Source organism: Mustelus asterias, chromosome 25 (genome assembly GCF_964213995.1).
Source record: "Mustelus asterias chromosome 25, sMusAst1.hap1.1, whole genome shotgun sequence".
NCBI lineage: Eukaryota > Metazoa > Chordata > Chondrichthyes > Carcharhiniformes > Triakidae > Mustelus > Mustelus asterias.
The window spans coordinates 41,889,286-41,910,288 of NC_135825.1; the positions used below are offsets into that span (position 1 = coordinate 41,889,286).

Here is a 21,003-nt window from a genome sequence, read left to right on the forward strand (position 1 = left end):
GTCTGGAGGGATGTCAGAAGTTACAGAGGGACATAGATAGGATGCAAGACTGGGCGGAGAAGTGGCAGATGGACTTCAACCCAGATAAATGCGTCGTGGTCCATTTTGGCAGGTCAAATGGGATGAAGGAGTACAATATAAAGGGAAAGACTCTTAGTACTGTAAAGGATCAGAAGGACCTTGGGGTCCGGGTCCATAGGACTCTAAAAGCGGCCCTTCAGGTGGATGAGGTGGTTAAGAAGGCGTATGGTGTGCTGGCCTTTATCAATCGAGGGATTGAGTTTAGGAGTCTGGGGATAATGATGCAGCTATATAAGACCCTCGTCAGACCCCACTTGGAGTACTGTGCTCAGTTCTGGTCGCCTCATTACAGGAAGGATGTGGAAAAGATTGAAAGGGTGCAGAGGAGATTTACAAGGATGTTGCCTGGATTGAGTGGCATGCCTTATGAGGTTAGGCTGAGGGAGCTCGGTCTTTTCTCCTTGGAGAGACGTAGGACGAGAGGAGACCTAATAGAGGTATATAAGATGTTGAGAGGCATAGATCGGGTGGACTCTCAGAGGCTTTTTCCCAGGGTTGAAATGGCTGCTACGAGAGGACACAGGTTTAAGGTGCTGGGGTGTAGGTACAGGGGAAATGTTAGGGGGAAGTTTTTCACACAGAGGGTGGTGGGCAAGTGGAATCGGCTGCCGTCGGTGGTGGTGGAGGCAAACTCAATAGGGACTTTTAAGAGACTCCTGGATGAGTACATGGGACTTAATAGGATGGAGGGTTATAGGTAGGCCTAGAAGGTAGGGATATGTTCGGCACAACTTGTGGGGCTGAAGGGCCTGTTTTTGTGCTGTAGTTTTTCTATGTTTCTATGTAATCCACTGAGGGAAGACTACCAGAGAACTTCCTCATGGTTAGAGTCTTCAGTTATGAGTTTTTTTTCTTCAGTTATCATTTTTGTTCCACAAGAAGTGGATTACTCACCGTTTCACAGGGTGCCAGTTTTACTGTGGGCAGCCAGTCCCTCGCTCTGTTTTGCTGTAATCCAGGCAGTCCCTCCCGGGATGTGCTGCTATGTGTCCAAGACAATGCACTGAGTTCCAGTCCAAGGGGCTGGGTGTTGAGTCTGGGGGGGACAATGCGTAATGGGCGAAATATAAATGGTTAGAGCCACGTATCCAAGAATAAGGGGCTGGTGGGGGAGGGGGGGGGTCCGAGTGTCTGCGGGGAGGGGGGTCCGAGTGTCCGCGGGGAGGGGGAGGGGGGTCCGAGTGTCTGCGGGGAGGGGGGTCCGAGTGTCTGCGGGGAGGGGGGTCCGAGTGTCTGCGGGGAGGGGGGTCCGAGTGTCTGCGGGGAGGGGGGGGTCCAAGTGTCTGCGGGGAGGGTGGAGGGGGGTCCGAGTGTCTGCGGGGAGGGGGAGGGGGGTCCGAGTGTCTGCGAGGAGGGGGGTCCGAGTGTCTGCGGGGAGGGGGGTCCGAGTGTCTGCGGGGAGGGGGGTCCGAGTGTCTGCGGGGAGGGGGGTCCGAGTGTCTGCGGGGAGGGGGGTCCGAGTGTCTGCGGGGAGGGGGGTCCGAGTGTCTGCGGGGAGGGGGGTCCGAGTGTCTGCGGGGAGGGGGGTCCGAGTGTCTGCGGGGAGGGGGGTCCGAGTGTCTGCGGGGAGGGGGGTCCGAGTGTCTGCGGGGAGGGGGGTCCGAGTGTCTGCGGGGAGGGGGGTCCGAGTGTCTGCGGGGAGGGGGGTCCGAGTGTCTGCGGGGAGGGGGGTCCGAGTGTCTGCGGGGAGGGGGGTCCGAGTGTCTGCGGGGAGGGGGGTCCGAGTGTCTGCGGGGAGGGGGGTCCGAGTGTCCGCGGGGAGGGGGAGGGGGGTCCGAGTGTCTGCGGGGAGGGGGGTCCGAGTGTCTGCGGGGAGGGGGGTCCGAGTGTCTGCGGGGAGGGGGGTCCGAGTGTCTGCGGGGAGGGGGGTCCGAGTGTCTGCGGGGAGGGGGGGGTCCAAGTGTCTGCGGGGAGGGTGGAGGGGGGTCCGAGTGTCTGCGGGGAGGGGGAGGGGGGTCCGAGTGTCTGCGAGGAGGGGGGTCCGAGTGTCTGCGGGGAGGGGGGTCCGAGTGTCTGCGGGGAGGGGGGTCCGAGTGTCTGCGGGGAGGGGGGTCCGAGTGTCTGCGGGGAGGGGGGTCCGAGTGTCTGCGGGGAGGGGGGTCCGAGTGTCTGCGGGGAGGGGGGTCCGAGTGTCTGCGGGGAGGGGGGTCCGAGTGTCTGCGGGGAGGGGGGTCCGAGTGTCTGCGGGGAGGGGGGTCCGAGTGTCCGCGGGGAGGGGGAGGGGGGTCCGAGTGTCTGCGGGGAGGGGGGTCCGAGTGTCTGCGGGGAGGGGGGTCCGAGTGTCTGCGGGGAGGGGGGTCCGAGTGTCTGCGGGGAGGGGGGGGTCCAAGTGTCTGCGGGGAGGGTGGAGGGGGGTCCGAGTGTCTGCGGGGAGGGGGAGGGGGGTCCGAGTGTCTGCGAGGAGGGGGGTCCGAGTGTCTGCGGGGAGGGGGGTCCGAGTGTCTGCGGGGAGGGGGGTCCGAGTGTCTGCGGGGAGGGGGGTCCGAGTGTCTGCGGGGAGGGGGGTCCGAGTGTCTGCGGGGAGGGGGGTCCGAGTGTCTGCGGGGAGGGGGGTCCGAGTGTCTGCGGGGAGGGGGGTCCGAGTGTCTGCGGGGAGGGGGGTCCGAGTGTCTGCGGGGAGGGGGGTCCGAGTGTCTGCGGGGAGGGGGGTCCGAGTGTCTGCGGGGAGGGGGTTCCGAGTGTCTGCGGGGAGGGGGGTCCGAGTGTCTGCGGGGAGGGGGGTCCGAGTGTCTGCGGGGAGGGGGGTCCGAGTGTCTGCGGGGAGGGGGGTCCGAGTTTCTGCGGGGAGGGGGTCCGAGTGTCTGCGGGGAGGGGGGTCCGAGTGTCTGCGGGGAGGGGGGTCCGAGTGTCTGCGGGGAGGGGGGTCCGAGTGTCTGCGGGGAGGGGGGTCCGAGTGTCTGCGGGGAGGGGGGTCCGAGTGTCTGCGGGGAGGGGGGGCCGAGTGTCTGCGGGGAGGGGGGTCCGAGTGTCTGCGGGGAGGGGGGGGGTCCGAGTGTCTGCGGAGGGGGGGGGGGTCCGAGTGTCTGCGGGGAGGGTGGAGGGGGGTCCGAGTGTCTGCGGGGAGGGGGAGGGGGGTCCGAGTGTCTGCGGGGAGGGGGAGGGGGGTCCGAGTGTCTGCGGGGAGGGTGGAGGGGGCTCCGAGTGTCTGCGGGGAGGGTGGAGGGGGTCCGAGTGTCTGCGGGGAGGGGGGGGTCCGAATGTCTGCGGGGAGGGGGGGGTCCCGGAGTGTCTGCGGGGAGGGGAGGGGGGCCCCCGAGTGTCTGCGGGGAGGGGAGGGGTGGGCCCCCGAGTATCTGCGGGGAGGGGAGGGGGAGGCCCCGAGTGTCTGCGGGAGGGGAGGGGAGGCCCCCGAGTGTCAGCGGGGAGGAGGGTGGGCCCCGAGTGTCAGCGGGGAGGAGGGTGGGCCCCGAGTGTCAGCGGGGAGGAGGGGGGTCCCGAGTGTCTGCGGGGAGGGGAGGGGGCCCCGAGTGTCTGCGGGGAGGGGAGGGGGGCCCCCGAGTGTCTGCGGGGAGGGGAGGGGGGGCCCCCGAGTGTCTGCGGGGAGGAGAGGGGGAGGCCCCGAGTGTCTGCGGGAGGGGAGGGGGAGGCCCCCGAGTGTCTGGGGAGGGGAGGGGGCCCCGAGTGTCAGCGGGGAGGGGGGGGGCCCCCGAGTGTCTGCGGGGAGGGGGGGGGGGCCCGAGTGTCTGCGGGGAGGGGAGGGGCCCCCCGAGTGTCTGCGGGGAGGGGGGTCCCCAAGTGTCTGCGGGGAGGGGAGGGGCCCCCCGAGTGTCTGCGGGGAGGGGAGGGGCCCCCCGAGTGTCTGCGGGGAGGGGGGGGCCCCCCGAGTGTCTGCGGGGAGGGGAGGGGCCCCCCGAGTGTCTGCGGGGAGGGGAGGGGCCCCCCGAGTGTCTGCGGGGAGGGGAGGGGCCCCCCGAGTGTCTGCGGGGAGGGGCCCCCCGAGTGCCTGCGGGGAGGGGAGGGGCCCCCCGAGTGCCTGCGGGGAGGGGAGGGGCCCCCCGAGTGCCTGCGGGGAGGGGAGGGGCCCCCCGAGTGCCTGCGGGGAGGGGAGGGGCCCCCCGAGTGCCTGCGGGGAGGGGAGGGCCCCCCGAGTGTCTGCGGGGAGGGGAGGGGCCCCCCGAGTGTCTGCGGGGAGGGGAGGGGCCCCCCGAGTGCCTGCGGGGAGGGGAGGGGCCCCCCGAGTGCCTGCGGGGAGGGGAGGGGCCCCCCCGAGTGTCTGCGGGGAGGGGAGGGGCCCCCCGAGTGTCTGCGGGGAGGGGAGGGGCCCCCCGAGTGTCTGCGGGGAGGGGAGGGGAGGGCCCCCCCGAGTGTCTGCGGGGAGGGGAGGGGAGGGCCCCCCCGAGTGTCTGCGGGGAGGGGAGGGGGAGGGCCCCCCCGAGTGTCTGCGGGGAGGGGGGGGGAGGGCCCCCCCGAGTGTCTGCGGGGAGGGGGGGGGAGGGCCCCCCGAGTGTCTGCGGGGAGGGGAGGGGGAGGGCCCCCCCGAGTGTCTGCGGGGAGGGGAGGGGGAGGGCCCCCCCGAGTCCCCGAGTGTCTGCGGGGAGGGGAGGGGGAGGGCCCCCCGAGTGTCTGCGGGGAGGGGAGGGGGAGGGCCCCCCCGAGTGTCTGCGGGGAGGGGAGGGCGAGGGCCCCCCCGAGTGTCTGCGGGGAGGGGAGGGGGAGGGCCCCCCGAGTGTCTGCGGGGAGGGGAGGGGGAGGGCCCCCCGAGTGTCTGCGGGGAGGGGAGGGGGAGGGCCCCCCCGAGTGTCTGCGGGGAGGGGAGGGGGAGGGCCCCCCCGAGTGTCTGCGGGGAGGGGAGGGGCCCCCCCGAGTGTCTGCGGGGAGGGGAGGGGCCCCCCCGAGTGTCTGCGGGGAGGGGAGGGGCCCCCCCGAGTGTCTGCGGGGAGGGGAGGGGCCCCCCCGAGTGCCTGCGGGGAGGGGAGGGGCCCCCCGAGTGCCTGCGGGGAGGGGAGGGGCCCCCCGAGTGCCTGCGGGGAGGGGAGGGCCCCCCGAGTGTCTGCGGGGAGGGGAGGGGCCCCCCGAGTGTCTGCGGGGAGGGGAGGGGCCCCCCGAGTGCCTGCGGGGAGGGGAGGGGCCCCCCGAGTGCCTGCGGGGAGGGGAGGGGCCCCCCCGAGTGCCTGCGGGGAGGGGAGGGGCCCCCCGAGTGCCTGCGGGGAGGGGAGGGGCCCCCCGAGTGTCTGCGGGGAGGGGAGGGGCCCCCCGAGTGTCTGCGGGGAGGGGAGGGGGAGGGCCCCCCCGAGTGTCTGCGGGGAGGGGAGGGGCCCCCCGAGTGTCTGCGGGGAGGGGAGGGGGAGGGCCCCCCGAGTGTCTGCGGGGAGGGGAGGGGGAGGGCCCCCCCGAGTGTCTGCGGGGAGGGGAGGGGGAGGGCCCCCCGAGTGTCTGCGGGGAGGGGGGGGGAGGGCCCCCCCGAGTGTCTGCGGGGAGGGGAGGGGGAGGGCCCCCCCGAGTGTCTGCGGGGAGGGGAGGGGGAGGGCCCCCCGAGTGTCTGCGGGGAGGGGAGGGGGAGGGCCCCCCCGAGTGTCGGAGGGGAGGGGGAGGGCCCCCCGAGTGTCTGCGGGGAGGGGAGGGGGAGGGCCCCCCCGAGTGTCTGCGGGGAGGGGAGGGCGAGGGCCCCCCCGAGTGTCGGAGGGGAGGGGGAGGGCCCCCCCGAGTGTCTGCGGGGAGGGGAGGGGGAGGGGAGGGCCCCCCCGAGTGTCTGCGGGGAGGGGAGGGGGAGGGCCCCCCCGAGTGTCTGCGGGGAGGGGAGGGGGAGGGGGAGGGCCCCCCGAGTGTCTGCGGGGAGGGAGGGGCCCCCCCGAGTGTCTGCGGGGAGGGGAGGGGCCCCCCCGAGTGTCTGCGGGGAGGGGAGGGGCCCCCCGAATGTCTGCGGGGAGGGGAGGGGCCCCCCGAATGTCTGCGGGGAGGGGAGGGGCCCCCCGAGTGTCTGCGGGGAGGGGAGGGGCCCCGCGAGTGTCTGCGGGGAGGGGGGGGCCCCCGAGTGTCTGCCGGGAGGGGGGGCCCCCCGAGTGTCTGCGGGGAGGGGGCCCCGCGTGTCTGCGGGGAGTGGAGCCCCCCCACCCCCCGAGTGTCTGCGGGGAGTGGGGGGGCGAGCAAGTGCAGGAGGGGGAGAGGGGTGTCCATTGGAAATGTGTTTGTGGTTTGGTGGGGGGGGGGTGGTGACTGTTTTTTGGGGGAGGGGTTTGTCGGGGAGGAGCTGTGTTGTCCTGGGTCTGATCTCTGAGGCTTTGTGTTTGTTTCAGAGGGAGAACCTGATGCGAATCCAGAAGGAGGAAGAGGAAAGTTTACTCAGGGCCATTCCATTGTTTTGTTTTCCAGATGGCAACACCTGGGCTCCCCTCACTGAATACGAGAGGTTTGTGTCTGTCTGATTCACTCTCTGTTGGAGTTTGCAAGCGCACATCTGAAAGAAAGAACTTTGTGGGCTCAGAGTTTGCCAGGATGATGCATGGCTAATTGATTATTTTGGAAGTGTGGTCACTGCTGGAATGTAAAAAAAAGCAGCAGCCAGTTTGTGCACAGCAAGATCCCACAAACAGCAGTGTGATGATCAGAAGATGATCTTGACTGAATGATAGAGTTGATCAAAGGCAGCAGGGAGAATTCCCTTTCTTTCATCCTGTAAAACCATGGGATCACTTGCAACTGGCTGAGAGTGTAAACAAGGTCTCGGCCTAACCTCTCATCCACAAAGAAAGCCCTTTGCACTGTGCCGCACCCCTACAGCACCACGCTGAACCTTCACCTCGATTGTTCCAACAAGCACACCCAGGACAAGTGAAGCACGCATTCGAGACAGAGTGAAGCTCTCGAGCACAGACTCTCTGGCCTGTGTTAGGACATCCAAGGCCTCTGTCCAGAGCTCTCAGACTCTGGCACAGGTCAGCAACCCAGCCCTGAGTCAGACAGCTGTTCGCTGTTTATCACCCTCTTTCTTCAACTACTGTCCCCTTCAAATCCCCTCTCCCCGGCTGTCCCCGCCCCTCTCCCCGGCTGTCCCCGCCCCTCTCCCCGGCTGTCCCCGCCCCTCTCCCCGGCTGTCCCCGCCCCTCTCCCCGGCTGTCCCCGCCCCTCCCCCCGGCTGTCCCCGCCCCTCCCCCCGGCTGTCCCCGCCCCTCTCCCTGGCTGTCCCCGCCCCTCTCCCTGGCTGTCCCCGCCCCTCTCCCCGGCTGTCCCCGCCCCTCTCCCCGGCTGTCCCCGCCCCTCTCCCCGGCTGTCCCCGCCCCTCTCCCCGGCTGTCCCCGCCCCTCTCCCCGGCTGTCCCCGCCCCTCTCCCCGGCTGTCCCCGCCCCTCTCCCCGGCTGTCCCCGCCCCTCTCCCCGGCTGTCCCCGCCCCTCTCCCGGCTGTCCCCGCCCCTCTCCCGGCTGTCCCCGCCCCTCTCCCCGGCTGTCCCCGCCCCTCTCCCCGGCTGTCCCCGCCCCTCTCCCCGGCTGTCCCCGCCCCTCTCCCCGGCTGTCCCCGCCCCTCGCCCGGCTGTCCCCGCCCCTCGCCCCGGCTGTCCCCGCCTCTCTCCCCGGCTGTCCCCGCCCCTCTCCCCGGCTGTCCCCGCCCCTCTCCCCGGCTGTCCCCGCCCCTCTCCCCGGCTGTCCCCGCCCCTCTCCCCGGCTGTCCCCGCCCCTCTCCCCGGCTGTCCCCGCCCCTCTCCCCGGCTGTCCCCGCCCCTCTCCCCGGCTGTCCCCGCCCCTCTCCCCGGCTGTCCCCGCCCCTCTCCCCGGCTGTCCCCGCCCCTCTCCCCGGCTGTCCCCGCCCCTCTCCCCGGCTGTCCCCGCCCCTCTCCCCGGCTGTCCCCGCCCCTCTCCCCGGCTGTCTCCGCCCCTCTCCCCGGCTGTCCCCGCCCCTCTCCCGGCTGTCCCCGCCCCTCTCCCCGGCTGTCCCCGCCCCTCTCCCCGGCTGTCCCCGCCCCTCTCCCCGGCTGTCCCCGCCCCTCTCCCCGGCTGTCCCCGCCCCTCTCCCCGGCTGTCCCCGCCCCTCTCCCCGGCTGTCCCCGCCCCTCTCCCGGCTGTCCCCGCCCCTCTCCCCGGCTGTCCCCGCCCCTCTCCCCGGCTGTCCCCGCCCCTCTCCCCGGCTGTCCCCGCCCCTCTCCCCGGCTGTCCCCGCCCCTCTCCCCGGCTGTCCCCGCCCCTCTCCCCGGCTGTCCCCGCCCCTCTCCCCGGCTGTCCCCGCCCCTCTCCCCGGCTGTCCCCGCCCCTCTCCCCGGCTGTCCCCGCCCTCTCCCCGGCTGTCCCCGCCCCTCTCCCGGCTGTCCCCGCCCCTCTCCCCGGCTGTCCCCGCCCCTCTCCCCGGCTGTCCCCGCCCCTCTCCCCGGCTGTCCCCGCCCCTCTCCCCGGCTGTCCCCGCCCCTCTCCCCGGCTGTCCCCGCCCCTCTCCCCGGCTGTCCCCGCCCCTCTCCCCGGCTGTCCCCGCCCCTCTCCCCGGCTGTCCCCGCCCCTCTCCCCGGCTGTCCCCGCCCCTCTCCCCGGCTGTCCCCGCCCCTCTCCCCGGCTGTCCCCGCCCCTCTCCCCGGCTGTCCCCGCCCCTCTCCCCGGCTGTCCCCGCCCCTCTCCCCGGCTGTCCCCGCCCCTCTCCCCGGCTGTCCCCGCCCCTCTCCCCGGCTGTCCCCGCCCCTCGCTCCCCGGCTGTCCCCGCCCCTCCCCCCGGCTGTCCCCGCCCCTCCCCCCGGCTGTCCCCGCCCCTCCCCCCGGCTGTCCCCGCCCCTCCCCCCGGCTGTCCCCGCCCCTCCCCCCGGCTGTCCCCGCCCCTCCCCCCGGCTGTCCCCGCCCCTCCCCCCGGCTGTCCCCGCCCCTCCCCCGGCTGTCCCCGCCCCTCCCCCCGGCTGTCCCCGCCCCTCCCCCCGGCTGTCCCCGCCCCTCCCCCCGGCTGTCCCCGCCCCTCCCCCCGGCTGTCCCCGCCCCTCCCCCCGGCTGTCCCCGCCCCTCCCCCCGGCTGTCCCCGCCCCTCCCCCCGGCTGTCCCCGCCCCTCCCCCCGGCTGTCCCCGCCCCTCCCCCCGGCTGTCCCCGCCCCTCCCCCCGGCTGTCCCCGCCCCTCCCCCGGCTGTCCCCGCCCCTCCCCCCGGCTGTCCCCGCCCCTCCCCCCGGCTGTCCCCGCCCCTCCCCCCGGCTGTCCCCGCCCCTCCCCCCGGCTGTCCCCGCCCCTCCCCCCGGCTGTCCCCGCCCCTCCCCCGGCTGTCCCCGCCCCTCCCCCCGGCTGTCCCCGCCCCTCCCCCCGGCTGTCCCCGCCCCTCCCCCGGCTGTCCCCGCCCCTCCCCCCGGCTGTCCCCGCCCCTCCCCCCGGCTGTCCCCGCCCCTCCCCCGGCTGTCCCCGCCCCTCCCCCGGCTGTCCCCGCCCCTCCCCCCGGCTGTCCCCGCCCCTCCCCCGGCTGTCCCCGCCCCTCCCCCCGGCTGTCCCCGCCCCTCCCCCCGGCTGTCCCCGCCCCTCCCCCCGGCTGTCCCCGCCCCTCCCCCCGGCTGTCCCCGCCCCTCCCCCCGGCTGTCCCCGCCCCTCCCCCCGGCTGTCCCCGCCCCTCCCCCCGGCTGTCCCCGCCCCTCCCCCGGCTGTCCCCGCCCCTCCCCCGGCTGTCCCCGCCCCTCCCCCCGGCTGTCCCCGCCCCTCCCCCCGGCTGTCCCCGCCCCTCCCCCCGGCTGTCCCCGCCCCTCCCCCGGCTGTCCCCGCCCCTCCCCCGGCTGTCCCCGCCCCTCCCCCCGGCTGTCCCCGCCCCTCCCCCCGGCTGTCCCCGCCCCTCCCCCCGGCTGTCCCCGCCCCTCCCCCCGGCTGTCCCCGCCCCTCCCCCGGCTGTCCCCGCCCCTCCCCCCGCTGTCCCCGCCCCTCCCCCCGCCCCTCTCCCCGCCCCTCCCCCCGCCCCTCTCCCCGCCCCTCCCCCCGCCCCTCCCCCCGCCCCTCTCCCCGCCCCTCCCCCCGCCCCTCTCCCCGCCCCTCCCCCCGCCCCTCTCCCCGCCCCTCCCCCGCCCCTCTCCCCGCCCCTCTCCCCGCCCCTCCCCCCGCCCCTCCCCCCGCCCCTCCCCCCGCCCCTCCCCCCGCCCCTCCCCCCGCCCCTCCCCCCCGCCCCTCCCCCCGCCCCTCTCCCCGCCCCTCCCCCGCCCCTCTCCCCGCCCCTCTCCCCGCCCCTCCCCCGCCCCTCTCCCCGCCCCTCCCCCCGCCCCTCCCCCCGCCCCTCCCCCCGCCCCTCCCCCCGCCCCTCCCCCCGCCCCTCCCCCGCCCCTCCCCCCGCCCCTCCCCCCGCCCCTCCCCCCGCCCCTCCCCCCGCCCCTCCCCCCGCCCCTCTCCCCGCCCCTCCCCCGCCCCTCTCCCCGCCCCTCTCCCCGCCCCTCTCCCCGCCCCTCTCCCCGCCCCTCTCCCCGCCCCTCTCCCCGCCCCTCTCCCCGCCCCTCTCCCCGCCCCTCTCCCCGCCCCTCTCCCCGCCCCTCTCCCCGCCCCTCTCCCCGCCCCTCTCCCCGCCCCTCTCCCCGCCCCTCTCCCCGCCCCTCTCCCCGCCCCTCTCCCCGCCCCTCTCCCCGCCCCTCTCCCCGCCCCTCTCCCCGCCCCTCTCCCCGCCCCTCTCCCCGCCCCTCTCCCCGCCCCTCTCCCCGCCCCTCTCCCCGCCCCTCTCCCCGCCCCTCTCCCCGCCCCTCTCCCGCCCCTCTCCCCGCCCCTCTCCCCGCCCCTCTCCCCGCCCCTCTCCCCGCCCCTCTCCCCGCCCCTCTCCCCGCCCCTCTCCCCGCCCCTCTCCCGCCCCTCTCCCCGCCCCTCTCCCCGCCCCTCTCCCCGCCCCTCTCCCCGCCCCTCCCCCCGGCCGTCCCCGCCCCTCCCCCCGGCCGTCCCCGCCCCTCCCCCGGCCGTCCCCGCCCCCCCCTCCGCGGCCGTCCCCGCCCCCCCCTCCCCGGCCGTCCCCGCCCCCCCCTCCCCGGCCGTCCCCGCCCCCCCCTCCCCGGCCGTCCCCGCCTCACCCTCCCCGGCCGTCCCCGCCCCCCCCTCCCCGGCCGTCCCCGCCCCCCCTCCCCGGCCGTCCCCGCCCCCCCCTCCCCGGCCGTCCCCGCCCCCCCCTCCCCGGCCGTCCCCGCCCCCCCCTCCCCGGCCGTCCCCGCCCCCCCCTCCCCGGCCGTCCCCGCCCCCCCTCCCCGGCCGTCCCCGCCCCCCCCTCCCCGGCCGTCCCCGCCCACCCCTCCCCGGCCGTCCCCGCCCCCCCCCTCCCCGGCCGTCCCCGCCCCCCCCTCCCCGGCCGTCCCCGCCCCCCCCCTTCCCTGGCCCGCCGCCCCCCCCCCGCGTGCCTCGGCCATAACCGTGCTATTTTTGCCTACTCCTGACCAGCTTCAACTGTTTATTAAGCTTCACATCTGTTTAGTTGCTCACAGCCCACATTCCTCCACATGTCACCCCCTGTACTCAGTGGCTGTCACTGGCTCCCAGCTCAGCAAGGACTAAAATTCTCATCCTTGATTTCGAATCTCGCTGTGATCTCCTCCCTCGCTATCTCTACTCTCCTACAGCCCCACAATCCTCCCAAGATAGTCAAGCTCATGTAATTCTGGCCTCTGAGTGCCCTTGTTCTAATCACTCCGCCAATGATCCAAGGGTTAGTAATGATCCTTGACATCCTTGCCAGGTTATTATGCATTAAAGGTGCTCCATAAATGCAAGCAGTTCTCAGTGTCTGGGTTTTCTCACACAGGAAATGTGTTTTGTTTCTTTCAGTGAAACCTTCTCCTTTGTCCTGACCAACATGGATGGCAGCAGGAAGTTTGGCTACTGCAGACGCCTCTTGGTGAGTGTAGGAGTTTTTTTTAAAAAAGGGTTAAGTATTAAGCTGGCTTCAACTTAATTTATGGCTCAGCCAGCACACAGACTCATGGAGACAGTATTCTAGTGAAGGCCTTTCTTTATTATTCAGGCCTGGTCCGCGAACGCTGGAGGATGATTTGGGGCAGTTCCAAATCACTTTGAAATTACACTTCTCTCAGTATTACAATTATTCAATTTTCAAAAGCCATTTGCCCACCCCTTGGCTCACCCCAGCTAGGTATGAGCCAATCATTATTAGTCTCGATTATTTACCTTGGCCAATAACATTTATCCTCTGGCAGCATGGGAATACAGGATTTCGTGGACTTTAAGAGTCTTTCTCAGTCTTATGGTGTGTGCTAAACAATTTTTATTTTCTATAATGTAAGGCCCATTCATTCACCTGTCTGCGATCTCCAGAAGTGTCTGAAGTCCACACTGATAAGAGTTGCTTTCTTCCTTTGCTCAGTAGCTACATTGTTCCAAAGAATGTGGTTCTATTCACTTGCCTATCATCATGCCTTAAAGCAAAGTGTGTTTAGCCAAGGTATGTGCTTATAATGCATAATATAATATATCTTCAAAAAAACATGTTTGAATTCTCTAACAGTGATTATATGTGTCACTATGCAAACAGTACCTTTGTAAAATATACTCCACGCACTTAATGATTTCTCTATACTATATTCACTCTGATTGTTAGTCTTTTTTAGTTCCAAATTATTCTAAACTCTGTCCTACAGTGAGGCCCAGTTTTGTTCTCTGGTTTGCGACTTTATTTTTCCTCCTGCCAGTTCCCTCTCCAAAGGTTGAAGGTCTTTCCAATGTTTCTCATTGGGTCTCCACAGCTGCGTGTATTGGATCAGTGTGGTGAAAGGGGAGGGATTGGCCATCTTCATCAGCTCAGGAACATCAAGCCAAAGCACTCATAATCAATGCTGCTACAGTTAGTGTTCCTGGATCCAGTCCAGATTTATCCAGACTACATCCAATTCCAATCCAGTGTTGGGATGTGGGCTTCAGTCTGTGAACAGACAGGCGAGGAAAGTGACTGAGAGGGTGGGAGTGCAGCAATAATCATTCCACAACACATTTCTCCCCCAGTGTAGGGGTTTTTCTGTTCGTCATAGAATCATAGAGGTTTTCAGCAGGGAAACAGGCCCTTCGGCCCAACTTGTCCATGTCACCCTTTTTTAAAAACCCCTAAGCTAATCCCAATTGCCCGTATTTGGCCCATATCCCTCTATACCCATGTAACTAAACACTTTCTAACAGACAAAATTGTACCCGCCCCTACTACTACCTCTGGCAGCTTGTTCCAGACACTCACCACCCAGCTGTGTGAAAATATTGCCCCTCTGGACCCTTTTGTATCTCTCCTCTCTCACCTTAAACCTATGCCCTCTAGTTTTAGGCTCCCCTACCTTTGGGAAAAGATATTGACTATCTAGCTGATCTATGCCCCTCATTATTTTGTAGACCTCTATAAGATCACCCCTCAGCCATCTACGTTCTAGGGAAAACAGTCCCAGTCTATCCAGCCTCTCTTTATAACTCAAACCATCAAGTCCCGGTAGCATCCGAGTAAATCTCTTCTGGACTCTTTCTAGTTTAATAATATCCTTTCTATAATAGGGTGACCAGAACTATACACAGTTTTCCAAGTGTGGCCTTACCAATGTCTTGTACAACTTCAACAAGACGTCCCAACTCCTGTATTCAATGTTCTGACCGATAAAACCAAGCATGCTGAATGCCTTCTTCACCACTCTGTCCACCTGTGACTCCACTTTCAAGGAGCTATGAACCTGTCCCCCGAGATCTTTTTGTTCTGTAACTCTCCCCAACGCCCTACGATTAACTGAGTAAGTCCTGCCCTGGTTCAATCTACCAAAATGCATCACCTTGTACTTACCTAAGTTAAACTCCATCTGCCATTCGTCAGCCCACTGGCCCAATTGATCAAGATCCCGTTGCAATCCGAGATCACCTTCACTGTCCACTATGCCACCAATCTTCGTGTCATATGCAAACTTACTAACCATGCCTCCTATATTCTCATCCAAATCATTAAGATAAATGACAAATAACAGTGGACCCAGCACCGATCCCTGAGGAACACCGCTGGTCACAGGCCTCTAGTTTGAAAAACAACCCTCTGCAACCACCCTCTGGCTTCTGTCAAGATGCCAATTTTGTATCCACTTAACTACTTCACCCTGGATCCCATGAGGTTTAACCTTGTGCAACAACCTACCATGCGGTACCTTGTCAAAGGCCTTGCTAAAGTCCATGTAGACAACATCAACTGCACTGCCCTCCTCTACTTTCTTGGTTACCCCTTCAAAAAACTCAATCAAATTTGTGAGACATGATTTTCCACTCACAAAGCCATGCTGACTGTCCCTAATCAGTCCTTGCATCTCTAAATGCCTGTAGATCCTGTCTCTCAAAATACCTTCCAACAACTTACCCACCACAGATGTGAGGCTCACCGGCCTGCAGTTCCCAGGCTTTCCCCGGCAGCCTTTTTTAAACAAAGGCACAACATTTGCCACCCTCCAATCTTCAGGCACCTCACCTGTGACGATCGATGATTCAAATATCTCTGTGAGGGGACCTGCAATTTCCTCCCTAGCCTCCCACAATGTCCTGGGATACACTTCATCAGGTCCCGGGGATTTATCTACCTTGATGCGCTTTAAGACTTCCAGCACCACCACCTCTGTAATATGTACACTCCTCAAGACATCGCTATTTATTTCCCCAAGTTCCCTAACATCCATGCTTTTCTCAACAGTGAATACTGATGAGAAATATTCATTTAGTATCTCACTCATCTCTTGTGGATCCACACATAGATGACCTTGTTGATCCTTAAGACGCCCTAATCTCTCCCTCGTTACTCTTTTGGCCTTTATGTATTTGAAGAAGCTCTTTGGATTCTCCTTTGCCTTATCTGCCAAAACAATCTCGTGTCCCCTTTTTGCCCTCTTGCTTTCTCTCTTAACACTACTCCGACACCCCCTATACTCTTCAAGGGATTCACTTGATCCCAGCCGCCTATGCATGTCATGTGCCTCCTTCTTCTTCTTGACCAGGGCCTTAATATCCCGAGTCATCCAGGGTTCCCGACTTCTGCCAGCCTTGCCCTTCACTCTGAGAGGAATGTGCTTATCCTGAACCCTGGTGAACACACTTTTGAAAGCCTCCCACTTACCAGATGTCCCTTTGCCTTCCCACAGACTCCCCCAATTAACTTTTGAAAGTTCCTGCCTGATACCATCAAAATTGGCCTTGTCCCAATTTAGAATTTTAACTTTTGGGCCAGACCTATCATTCTCCATAGCTATCTTAAAACTAATGGAATTATGATCACTGGTCCTAAAGTGATCCCTCACTAACACTTCTGTCACCTGCCCTTCCTTATTTCCCAAGAGGAGGTCAAGTTTTGCCCCTCTTTAGTCGGGCCATCCACATACTGATTGAGAAATTCCTCCTGAATACACTCAACAAATTTCTCTCCATCCAACCCTCGAATACAATGGCAGTCCCAGTCAATGTTGGGAAAGTTAAAATCCCCTACTATTACCACCCTATTTTTCTAGGGGCTATCTATAATCTCCTTACATATTTGCTCCTCAATTTCCCGCCGACTATTTGGGGGCCTATAGTACAACCCTATCAAAGTGATTGCCCCCTTCTTATTTCTCAGTTCTACCCATAGTAGCCGAATACCTCGGATATATCCCCTCTCAGTGCTGCAGTGATATTTTCCCTAATCAAAAGTGCAACTCCCCCTTCTCTCTTACCTCCTGTTCTATCTTTCCTATCGCATCTGTACCCTGGAACATTGAGCTGCCAGTCCTGTCCCTAGTAACAGGGAGGTGGAGGAGCAGATAGGAAAACAGATCCTGGAGAGTTGCAATAATAGCAGAGTTGTTGTTATGGGAGACTTTAATTTCCCAAACATAGATTGGAATATCCCTCGGGTAAGGGGATTGGATGGGGAGGAGTTCGTTAGGTGTGTTCAGGAGGGTTTCCTGACACAGCATGTGGACAAGCCTACAAGAGGAGAGGCTGTACTTGATCTGATACTGACCAATGAACCTGGACAGGTGTCAGATCTCTCAGTGGGAGAGCATCTTGGGGATAGCGATCATAATTCTATCTCCTTTATGCTTGCTTTGGAAAAAGAGAGGATCAGGAAAGCTCGGAAAGCGTTTACATGGAGTAAGGGGAAATATGAAGACATAAGGCAGCAAATTAGAGGAGTAAATTGGAAGGAGGTATTCTCGGGGAAATGTACTGAAGAGAGGTGGCAGTTTTTCAAGGAATGTCTGTCTAGAGTTCTACAGGACAACATTCCGAGCAGACAGGGAGGTGTTGGTAGGTTAAAGGAACCGTGGTGCACGAAAGCTGTGCGGGACCTAGTCGAGAAGAAAAGGAAAGCATACAAAAGGTTCAGAGAGCTTGGCGAAGATAGGGATCTAGATGAGTATATGGCTTGTAGGAAGGGACTAAAGAAGGAAATTAGGAGAGCCAGAAGGGGTCACGAGAAGGCCTTGGCAGGTAGAACATAGAACATAGAACATAGAACATTACAGCGCAGAACAGGCCCTTCGGCCCACGATGTTGCACCGACCAGTTAAAAAAAAAAACTGTGACCCTCCAACCTAAACCAATTTCTTTTCGTCCATGAACCTATCTACGGATCTCTTAAACGCCCCCAAACTAGGCGCATTTACTACTGATGCTGGCAGGGCATTCCAATCCCTCACCACCCTCTGGGTAAAGAACCTACCCCTGACATCGGTTCTATAACTACCCCCCCTCAATTTAAAGCCATGCCCCCTCGTGCTGGATTTCTCCATCAGAGGAAAAAGGCTATCACTATCCACCCTATCTAAACCTCTAATCATCTTATATGTTTCAATAAGATCCCCTCTTAGCCGCCGCCTTTCCAGCGAAAACAATCCCAAATCCCTCAGCCTCTCCTCATAGGATCTCCCCTCCATACCAGGCAACATCCTGGTAAACCTCCTCTGCACCCTCTCCAAAGCCTCCACATCCTTCCTGTAATGTGGGGACCAGAACTGCACACAGTACTCCAAGTGCGGCCGCACCAGAGTTGTGTACAGTTGCAACATAACGCTACGACTCCTAAATTCAATCCCCCTACCAATAAACGCCAAGACACCATATGCCTTCTTAACAACCTTATCTACTTGATTCCCAACTTTCAGGGATCTATGCACACATACACCTAGATCCCTCTGCTCCTCCACACTATTCAAAGTCCTCCCGTTAGCCCTATACTCAACACATCTGTTATTCCTACCAAAGTGAATTACCTCACACTTCTCCGCATTAAACTCCATCCGCCACCTCTCGGCCCAACTTTGCAACCTGTCTAAGTCTTCCTGCAGACTACGACACCCTTCCTCACTGTCTACCACACCACCGACTTTGGTGTCATCAGCAAATTTGCTAATCCACCCAACTATACCCTCATCCAGATCATTAATAAATATTACAAACAGCAGTGGCCCCAAAACAGATCCCTGAGGTACACCACTTGTAACCGCACTCCATGATGAATATTTACTATCAACCACCACCCTCTGTTTCCTATCCGCTAGCCAATTCCTGATCCAATTTCCTAGATCACCCCCAATCCCATACATCTGCATTTTCTGCAGAAGCCTACCATGGTGAACCTTATCAAACGCCTTACTAAAATCCATATATATAGGTAGGATTAAGGAAAACCCTAAGGTGTTCTATAAATATGTGAAGAGTAAAAGGATGAGACGTGAAGGAATAGGGCCTATAAATGGTGAAGGCGGGAAATTCTGGATGGAACCAGTAGAAATGGCAGAGGTGCTTAATGAGTATTTTGCCTCGGTTTTCACAGAGGAGAAGGATATGGGTGGATGTACTGTGGGCTTGCGGTGGACTGAAAAGATTGAGTATGTGGACTTTAACAAAGAGGTTGTGCTGGAATCTTTGAATGGCAACAAGATAGATAAGTCGCCGGGTCCGGATGGGATGTACCCCAGGTTACTGTGGGAGGCGAGGGAAGAGATTGCAGAGCCTCTAGCGATGATCTTTGCATCGTCGATGGAGACGGGAGAGGTGCCAGAGGATTGCGGATGTGGTTCCTATTTTCACGAAGGGGAATAGGGATAGCCCAGGAAATTACCGACCGGTGAGTCTAACCTCAGTGGTTGGTAAGCTGATGGAGAAGATCCTGAGGGACGAGATTTATGAGCATTTAAGAGGTTTAGTATGCTCAATAATACTCAGCATGGCTTTGTCAAAGGCAGATCGTGCCTTACGAGCCTGGTGGAGTTCTTCGAAAATGTGACTAAACACATTGACGAAGGGAAAGCGGTAGATGTGGTTTATATGGATTTTAGCAAGGTGTTCGATAAGGTCCCCCATGCAAGGCTTCTCGAAAAAGTGAGAGGGCATGGGATCCAAGGGGCTGCTACCCTGTGGATCCAGAACTGGCTTGCCCAAAGGAGGCAGAGAGTGGGTATAGATGGGTCTTCTTCTAAATGGAGGTCGGTCACCAGTGGTGTGCCCCAGGGATCTGTTCTGGGACCCTTGCTGTTTGTCATTTTCATAAATGACCTGGATGAGGAAGTGGAGGGATGGGTTGGTAAGTTTGCCGACGACACGAAGGTTGGTGGGTTTGTGGATAGTCTGGAGGGATGTCAGAAGTTACAGAGGGACATAGATAGGATGCAAGACTGGGCGGAGAAGTGGCAGATGGACTTCAACCCAGATAAATGCGTCGTGGTCCATTTTGGTAGGTCAAATGGGATGAAGGAGTACAATATAAAGGGAAAGACTCTTAGTACTGTAGAGGATCAGAAGGACCTTGGGGCCCTGCAGGTGGAGGAGGTGGTTAAGAAGGCATATGGTGTGCTGGCCTTTATCAATCGAGGGATTGAGTTTAGGAGTCCGGGGATAATGATGCAGCTATATAAGACCCTCGTCAGACCCCACTTGGAGTACTGTGCTCAGTTCTGGTCGCCTCATTACAGGAAGGATGTGGAAAAGATTGAAAGGGTGCAGAGGAGATTTACAAGGATATTGCCTGGATTGGTTGGCATGCCTTATGAGGATAGGCTGAGGGAGCTCGGTCTTTTCTCCTTGGAGAGACGTAGGATGAGAGGAGACCTAATAGAGGTGTATAAGATGCTGAGAGGCATAGATCGGGTGGACTCTCAGAGGCTTTTTCCCAGGGTGGAAACGGCTGCTACGAGAGGACACAGGTTTAAGGTGCTGGGGGGTAGGTACAGGGGAAATGTTAGGGGTAAGTTTTTCACACAGAGGGTGGTGGGCGAGTGGAATCGGCAGCCATCAGTGGTGGTGGAGGCAAACTCAATAGGGTCTTTGAAGAGACTCCTGGATGAGTACATGGGACTTAATGGGATGGAGGGTTATAGGTAGGCCTAAAAGGTAGGGATATGTTCGGCACCACTTGTGGGGCCGAAGGGCCTGTTTTGTGCTGTAGTTTTCTATGTTTCTATGTTTCTCCCTTAGCCATGTTTCAGTAATTGCTATCATCTCCCAGTCCCATGTACCCATCCATGCCCTGAGCCCATCTGCCTTGCCTGTCAGGCCTCTTACATTGAAATATATGTAGTTTAATCTGGACTTCCCTTGCTCTCTGTCCTGCTTTGCCTGATCTGTCTGGTACTCGGAATACTGACACTGTCTTTACTACTTAATGTGCTCTCTTTAACTTCTGTGCTGTCCTCGACCTTCTCTTCTGTCTCCCTACTACTTTGGGCCCCACCCCCCTGCCAAACTAGTTTAAACCCTCCCGAGTGGCTCTCGCAAATCTCCCCGCCAGGATATTAGTCCCCCTCCAGTTCAGATGTAACCTGTCCCTCTTGAACAGGTCACCCCTTCCCCAGAAGAGATCCCAATGATCCAAAAATCTAAATCCCTGCCCCCTGCACCAGCTCTCAAGCCACGCATTCATCTGCCTAATCTTCCTGTTCCTCTCACGTGGCACCAGTAATAGTCCAGAAGTTACTACCTTCGAGGTCCTACACTTCAGCCTGGTGCCTAACTCTCTATATTCACACTTCACGACCTCACCCCTGTTATGTTAATGATCCCCAGGATGATAAAAATGATTGACAAATGAATAACTCGGTTGACTTCCCAAAGGAATTTAATGAAATTCTTTTTACTTGCCTGGATGGGCGCAGCTCTAACAACACTCAACACCATCCAGGACAAAGCAGCCAGCTTGATCAACTCCCCATCAGCCACCTTAAATATTCCCATCCTCCATCGCCGACGCTTACTAACAGCAGTGTGCAGTATCTAAAAGATGCACTGCAGCAATTCACCAAGACTCCTTAGGCAGCACCTTCCAAAACAGCAACCACTTCCATCTAGGAGAACAAGGGCAGCAGATAAATGGGAACACCACCACCTGCAGGTTTCCCTCCAAGCCACGCACCGTGCTGATTTGGAAATATATTACCGTTCCTTTGCAGTCGCTGGGTCAAAATCCTGGAACTTACTCCCTAACAGCATTGTAGTGTACCTACACCACATGGATGGTAGTGGTTCAAGAAGACAGCTCACCAACACCTTCCCAAAAGCCATTTGTGATGATTCCCACACCAGCAACACTTAAAGAAATGAAAACAAATTTTGAAACAAGTGCCCATATTTGTTGGCCAGAGTTCAGCTTTGCACGTTGTGTCAGTAGCTGCCTGATCTGTGCAGAACCTCACTGCTATTCAGAGGAGGCAGTAATTTCTGCCTTACTGACAGTGCAGCACTCCCTCAGTATACTCCCACGGACAGTGCGGCACTCCCTCAGTATACTCCCACGGACAGTGCGGCACTCCCTCAGCACTGACCCTCTGACAGTGCAGCACTCCCTCAGTATACTCCCACGGACAGTGCGGCACTCCCTCAGTATACTCCCACGGACAGTGCGGTGCTCGCTCAGCACTGACCCTCTGACAGTGCAGCACTCCCTCAGTATACTCCCACGGACAGTGCGGTGCTCGCTCAGGAATGACCCTCTGACAGTGCAGCACTCCCTCGGCACTGACCCTCTGACAGTGCGGCGCCCCCTCGGCACTGACCCTCTGACAGTGCGGCGCCCCCTCAGCACTGACCCTCTGACAGTGCG

The 21,003-nt window shown here is 62.2% G+C and overlaps 1 protein-coding gene across 9 annotated transcripts in view; it reads left to right on the forward strand.

Moving 5' to 3' along the window:
- The window catches only part of dennd2da (DENN/MADD domain containing 2Da), a 155,584-nt gene that overhangs the window by 70,137 nt on the left and 64,444 nt on the right, over positions 1 to 21,003 (forward strand). For all 9 annotated transcript variants that reach the window (XR_013500924.1, XR_013500925.1, XM_078242352.1 and 6 more), the window contains 2 exons: positions 6,315 to 6,427; positions 11,739 to 11,808. Coding sequence is in view for 7 of the 9 variants with exons in the window: in XM_078242352.1 (XP_078098478.1) it covers positions 6,315 to 6,427; positions 11,739 to 11,808 (183 nt within the window). In the remaining 2 variants the exon portion in view is untranslated. The remainder of the gene's footprint in view (positions 1 to 6,314; positions 6,428 to 11,738; positions 11,809 to 21,003) is intronic.